Below are 6,814 nucleotides of genomic sequence, written 5' to 3' on the forward strand. Positions count from 1 at the left end.
CCTGAGCGCTCTGGAGCAAGTTTTCCTCAAGGATCTCTATTTTTCTTCGTTCATCTTTCCTTCAAATCATGACAAGTCTCCCAGTCCCTGCTACTGAAAAATATCCCCACAGCATGATGCTACCACCACCATGCTTCACCGTAGGGATGGTGCCAGGTTTCCTCCAGACGTGAAACTTGGCATTCAGGCCAAAGAGTTCAATCTTGGTTTCATCAGACCAGAAAATCTTGTTTCTCATCTACCATAAAGGCCTGATTGGTGGAGTGCTGCAGAGATAGTTGTCCTTCTGGAAAGTTCTCCCATCTCAACAGAGGAATTCTGGAGCTCTGTCAGAGGGACCATCAGGTTCTTGGTCATCTCCCTGACCAAGGCCCTTCTCCCCCGATTGCTCATTGGCAGGGCAGCCAGCTCTAGAAAGAGTCTTGGTGGTTCCAAACTTCTCCATTTAAGAATAAAGGAGGCCACTGTGTTCTTGGGGACCTTCAATGCTGCAGAATTTGCAGTGCCTCGACTAAGTCCTGTCTCTGAGCTCTACGGACGGTTCCTTCAACCTCATGGCTTGGTCTGACCACTTCTAAGGTATTTAAACAAAAAGTTTAATACATTTGCTAAAATTTCAACAACATTTTTTTTTTATTCTCTTTGTCATTATGGGGTATTGTGTGTAGATTGACGAGGGGAAAACATGTATGTAATCCATTTTAGAATAAAGCTGTCAAGGGGTTTGAATACTTTTCGAATGCCTGTATATATATATATAAATATGATCTGTTTTATTATTGTTATTTAATGAAGCATTGAATTTGGCCTTTTCCTATTAACTCAGATATATACCACTAGAGGTCCTTAAATTCAAAATCAAACAGCCGAATGGTCCTTGGTATAACCATCTTACAACTCCATATGTTAGCCTAATAGAAACCCAGGCTCGGGCCCTTAGACTCTAGAGGGATTATGGGAGACCTCACTACCGCCACCAATTAACACAGTCTAATATACACAAACACTGTACCAGAGTGTTCCCAAAATATTCCAAATATTGATGCAGTGACAGTATTTTATGTCATGACATTACACATGCATGCTGGACAGTGCAGTGCCATGCAAAATGTGAGAAGGCTGTTTCAATTGCCTGTGGACATCGCTGGACATATGGAATATAGAAAGTGTAGACAGAGAAATATATCTACCCATGCATGCACATGCATAAAAATGTACATTTCAAGTCACTAAGAGCACAAAATGTGTTTATTTTAGCCTTTAATATTGTAATGTAAAAACTAAAGTCAATGATAGGTTGATGTGCCACACTGAAGGGTGATGGTGATGGAGACTATGGAGGGGTGGGACGGTGCTAAGATGTGTCCAGCCAGCCAGCAGTCCATCAAGCCTTTTACGTCCTGAATGTCCATATTAGTCCACGTGGGACACTAAACGTATGGCCTGGTCCCTGTTGTATCGGGTTCCCTTCATTCCAAGACTCCTGGGTCTATTTCTGATCTCCTGTAAGGTGATAGCTTGTCCCTCATTCTGCCTGTCGCTTAACGTTTGCTTCAAACTCATCCCTCCCTCTCTCTCTCTCTCTGCCTCTACAAATCCAAACTTGAGGCTGTGGCTAAAGTTAGCGCGGTCTACAGAGGTATATAAGCCCCCGAGGATAGGGGTTTAACGCGGCTTCACATCAGTCTCTTCTCTTGTTGACCATCCAAACCTCCATACATACCGTCTCGAGATGGTGAGTAACACCGGTCCTCCCTTTCTGACTGCTTACCTGTCCACTACTCTGTGTGCTGTCGATGGGAACCTCCAGGAATAACACAGCATTCACAGATTTTCTTGTTTTTCTATTTTAAGCTTTTTTGCTAGATTGAAAAATACATTTTGGAACTTTTTAAAACTCAACTGTACTTTGGACATTTTTGGGTGGTGACATTTTTAGACATTTTGTGTAAAGCTGTTCCTGGATATGCAATATCATTCACAGGATCTAAACATTTTGTTAACACTTTATAAACAACATTTATATAGAAGATTCTGTAAAAGGTTAGCTACATGAGGATAATTAATGTTTTAATACATCCACATTAAAAAACACTGTCCTCTGTCCTGAGCCAGAGAAAGATTGTACCTGAACTGTTCTGAGAACATTTCAAGAGCTAGGTAGTAAACTACATTTTAGACATAGTGGCAGGATTTAATGGTGGACCACACATATTCACCCCACATCACACTGATAGTCAGATCAAAGACTGTAACGCTAGATGGCGGACGAAACAGTGTACTGGACCTACACACAAGGACATCCTTTCACCTGTCGCTGACCAGGAACAGCTTGACACTGAAGTCAAAGGTCACTAATTGGCCTCCTGAGGGCTACAGCTGCAGGATGAACAGACCTAGAAGGTCCCATTGTTAAGCAGTTGATGTTTTTGTTCTTCAGGCACCCAAGAAGGCCAAGAGGAGGGGAGCAGCAGCAGAGGGCGGTTCCTCCAACGTGTTCTCCATGTTTGAGCAGAGCCAGATCCAGGAGTACAAGGAGGTGAGGATTTCTTAACACACTATGCAACACCTCATCACTTTTACACCTTAAAATGTCAATGGGATAGATTTCCTTTCAACTCCCTATCTGGGCTGAGAGTGAGTGACTCTAGTCTGGCCACCAGTCAGTTTCATTGTAACCTAATTCTGCTGTAGAGTGGCTGAAATAGTTGCTTACGCTGAAACAGACAGGCACAGCGGCTAAATTGATACTGTTAATCATGTCAATCATGATGTACTGTTTTTCCTTGTTTCATTGAAGGAGCGAACCCAAAATTAGATTGTGGGGGCTGACCTCCCCCCTCTGAAGTTTCTGTAACCTTTTGGAGCTCTCCAGGCCTCCCTCTCGTCTGAGCCTTCAGCTGTCACTCAATCTCTCATCTTAAGTCCTCTGCTGCTGAGGGCTGCATGTTTAAGTATGGCAGGACAACTGGGCCCTGGCTGGCACTCTGCACACAGAGGAGAGGGGAAGGGCAGTGAGGGGGGCGGGGATGAATGGGGGGTGACTGGGGGGGGGGGGAGAGAACAGGTGGGGAGAGAGTGAAACAGAAGGGGTGGGGGTGGCACCTTCTTGAGCTTCTGATAAGGTCTAGAGTTTGGAAGGCAGGTTAGTGTACCTGATTATGAGGAGAGGAAGGTTGGAGAGGTGAACGGTATGTAGATGAAAGACGGAGGGTAGAAAGTGGAAGGAGTGTAGGGAAGGATACTGTGTGTATGGAAGGATGGATAAGGTCAGGAAATAGGGATCTGGCAGTAGGTGGGAGATTGTATATGATAGAATGTGTTTCAAAAGTGTTGTCAAGGGATATGGGCACAGACTTGATGGAGGGAATTCTTGCTGCTGTATGTGATATAGACTTCTTAAGTTTCACTTGGGGAATGTCTGACATCATCATTGGGACAGTCTTAACACTTTGTAAGGATGGAGGGAGTGTGTGTGCATGTGTGTGAGTCAGGAAGATGGATTACCAGCTGCTTTTTTAAGTTCAAGATCAACCATGGGGGTCCTCTTGGGTTTCATAGACGTAAGAGATGAGGTCCAGAGACAGGCTGGGACAGTGGAAGAAGGATTTAACAGGTGTAACTTAATGAGCTCTCCCTAAATGAACTTGTAAGAATTTCAATTTCTTCTGTTCTTTTTATGTCTCGCCTAACAAGGGTCACATAGCATTGTGCCATAAATAGGCAGCACCTGGCACTTAAATGACCATAGTTGACAGAGGTGTCTCTAAGTTGTATGGAGTGCACATGCTACCCACGTCCCACTACACACAGGACTGAACCCCCCTCTCTCCCATGTCCCACTACACACAGGACTGAACCCCCCCTCCTCCATGTCCCACTACACACAGGACTGAACCCCCCCTCCTCCATGTCCCACTATGCACAGGACTGAACCCCCCCTCCTCCATGTCCCACTACACACAGGACTGAACCCCCCCTCCTCCATGTCCCACTACACACAGGACTGAACCCCCCTCCTCCATGTCCCACTACACACAGGACTGAACCCCCATCCTCCATGTCCCACTACGCACAGGACTGAACCCCCCTCCTCCATGTCCCACTACACACAGGACTGAACCCCCTCCTCCATGTCCCACTACACACAGGACTGAACCCCCTCCTCCATGTCCCACTACGCACAGGACTGAACCCCCTCCTCCATTTCCCACTACACACAGGACTGAACCCCCCTCCTCCATGTCCCACTATGCACAGGACTGAACCCCCCTCCTCCATGTCCCACTACACACAGGACTGAACCCCCCGCCCCCCTCCTCCTCCATGCCCCACTACACACAGGACTGAACCCCTCTCCTCCTTGTCCCACTACACACAGGACTGAACCCCCCCCTCTTCCATGCCCCACTACGCACAGGACTGAACACCCCTCCTCCATGTCCCACTACACACAGGACTGAACACCCCTCCTCCATGTCCCACTGGGGATGACAACTTGGCAGACTCTGGTGACTGGTGTCATGTCAGACATTCTCTGTCTTCCTCACTTCTTCCCTCCCTCCTTCCCTCCTTCTCAGGCTTTCACAATCATTGACCAGAACAGAGACGGTATCATCAGCAAGGATGACTTGAGGGACGTGCTGGCCTCAATGGGTGAGCAAGGGTTACATTTAAGACCTTTTAAGATTCTGAGGACATATTATGTGACTGATTTGTCTTAAAAGTGTGCCTTAGTATGTCCACAATGTCCTATATGTACTGTATATATGTGTGTGTGTGTGTGTGTGTGTGTGTGTGTGTGTGTGTGTGTGTGTGTGTGTGTGTGTGTGTGTGTGTGTGTGTGTGTGTGTGTGTGTGTGTGTGTGTGTGTGTGTGAGAGAGAGAGAGATAATGGTGCTAGCTAACCTACACTCCCTCCCTGCTCTGTAGGCCAGTTGAATGTGAAGAATGAGGAGCTGGAAGCCATGGTCAAGGAGGCCAGCGGCCCCATCAACTTCACCGTCTTCCTCACCATGTTCGGAGAGAAGCTCAAGGGTGGGTCTATAACTCACTGTACTTGCTTGCTCTATTTATGTTTCACAATATCCTAATTTCTTGGTTTGACTCTGTTAGGCTCACTGTCTAACTTGTTATAACCAGGTTATAATCGCTTCAAAGTGTTAGTTGCTTTCTAAGTACACTCCCATATCTGAGGACATTGCATGTGTCTTGCTGTCAGTGTAACATGCCTGACTGACGCTCTGTGTGTCTCAGGGGCTGATCCCGAGGATGTCATCGTTAGTGCTTTCAAGGTCCTGGACCCCGATGCTACCGGTTTCATCAAGAAGGACTTGTGAGAATATTTCCTTCCTTATTTTACAGTTGTAGTAATGAGTACACTCCATAACAGAATCCACAGCTTCATGAATGTTTCTGACTTTGTCTCCCTCTCTCTCTAGCCTTCAGGAGCTCCTGACCACTCAGTGCGACAGGTTCTCTGCAGAGGAGGTGAATACATTTCTAATCATTCAGTTTGAATATCATTATGATCTCTCGTTGTCCCTTGACTTGGCGAGTGGCTGACACTCCTTCTCCTCCCCTCAGATGACGAACCTGTGGGCTGCCTTCCCCCCAGATGTGGCCGGCAACGTAGACTACAAGCAAATCTGCTACGTCATCACACACGGAGAGGAGAAGGAGGAGTAATGAAACAGACAGAAGAAAAGAAAACAGCCTCCCTTGTCATTCTACCTTCCTGCTCCTCTCTTCTTCCTTCTATTCTCTCATACCTTCCTTCTCTTTATGTGTATTCATGTGCTCTGTCTCTCACTCACACAAATTCTCTAAAAGACTCGTCTCCACTCAAGAAATTTGTGTGAGAGCGGGTGCTCATGGGTTGTCTATGTTTGTTCGTGGGGATATGGGATTATTTTCAATAAAAATGATCTTTTAACATCTCCATCTCTTTCTCATCCACTTTCCCTTCCCTTAACCCTCTTCCTCCTTTTCATCTCTTACTCATATCTATCGTTGGTTGTTTCCCCAGTCTCTCTGTTAGAAGAAATGCACACAGCAAGTCGTATTCCACTGCTGTGGTATGGATGTGTAAACCCCAAGGTGAAACGGAGCACCAGTCTTTGCCTCGGCTGCAACAGCTCAGAGGTTAGACCTGGAAGTCTTTCACTCCCCCTTAATTTAACCCTCAGGTGGGCAAATAAACCAAACAGAGGGATATCGATCTATAAATATTGTAGATGTTATCTCCTGTAGATAAGGTGGGAAAATAGGAGATATTCTAAGAAGGAATGAGGCTAGAGAAAAACATGGTCTCCTTAAAGTGACGGCTACGTTTTTCTCAAGAAGTGAAAGGCTGCTCGAGAGAAGAGAAAGGACCCCCAAAAAAAACACTCGTCTTCCCCTCCTTTCCCTCCTCCCTTTCCTCCTTTACTTCTACCTCTTTGTTTTCTATAAGCTCCTTTGTTTTCTGCACCTGGACTAGCTTTAGTCTACCAGAAACTCCTCTGTAACAAATAAAAGGGACTAACTGTGAATAAAATCTCTTATCTTTTGTACACTAGTGTCTCTATTCATGAGTGGTTCTGATAGAGTGGGATTGAGAAACAACAGGGCTGGTGTGGGTGTATTTCCTGTGCTGTGTGCATTGGGGGAAGAAATACAAATTCTGAGACACCAAAATCTTATCAGCAGACTAGGCCCATTTGTAAAGACAGCAAAAATACACCTTTACTGCCCCCTGCTGGACGATAGATTGTCTGAAATATGAAGTTTTTCCAGAATGGAATAAAATGTTCATGCACAGCTCATTGGGAGA

General features: G+C 45.8%; 1 protein-coding gene across 1 annotated transcript; it reads left to right on the top strand.

Annotated features, from left to right (window-relative positions):
- The first annotated feature begins 1,569 nt into the window (after positions 1–1,569).
- LOC118372553 (myosin regulatory light chain 11-like) lies at positions 1,570–6,554 on the top strand. Its single transcript, XM_052519188.1, has 7 exons — positions 1,570–1,735; positions 2,441–2,539; positions 4,581–4,656; positions 4,933–5,037; positions 5,257–5,335; positions 5,442–5,490; positions 5,587–6,554. The coding sequence occupies exons 1-7, from the start codon at positions 1,733–1,735 to the stop codon at positions 5,686–5,688; spliced, it is 513 nt and encodes a 170-aa protein (XP_052375148.1). The 5' UTR covers positions 1,570–1,732; the 3' UTR covers positions 5,689–6,554.
- The last annotated feature ends 260 nt before the right edge of the window (positions 6,555–6,814 follow it).

The sequence above is a fragment of the Oncorhynchus keta genome, chromosome 5, assembly GCF_023373465.1.
Source record: "Oncorhynchus keta strain PuntledgeMale-10-30-2019 chromosome 5, Oket_V2, whole genome shotgun sequence".
Classification (NCBI taxonomy): Eukaryota; Metazoa; Chordata; class Actinopteri; order Salmoniformes; family Salmonidae; genus Oncorhynchus; species Oncorhynchus keta.

What these genes read in the sequence shown, in the direction of transcription:
- LOC118372553 (XM_052519188.1), top strand. An exon ending in AGATCCAGGAGTACAAGGAG is followed by an intron (nt 2,540 to 4,580) that starts GTGAGGATTTCT and finishes CCTCCTTCTCAG; the next exon opens with GCTTTCACAATCATTGACCA. An exon ending in GGTTTCATCAAGAAGGACTT is followed by an intron (nt 5,336 to 5,441) that starts GTGAGAATATTT and finishes CTCTCTCTCTAG; the next exon opens with CCTTCAGGAGCTCCTGACCA.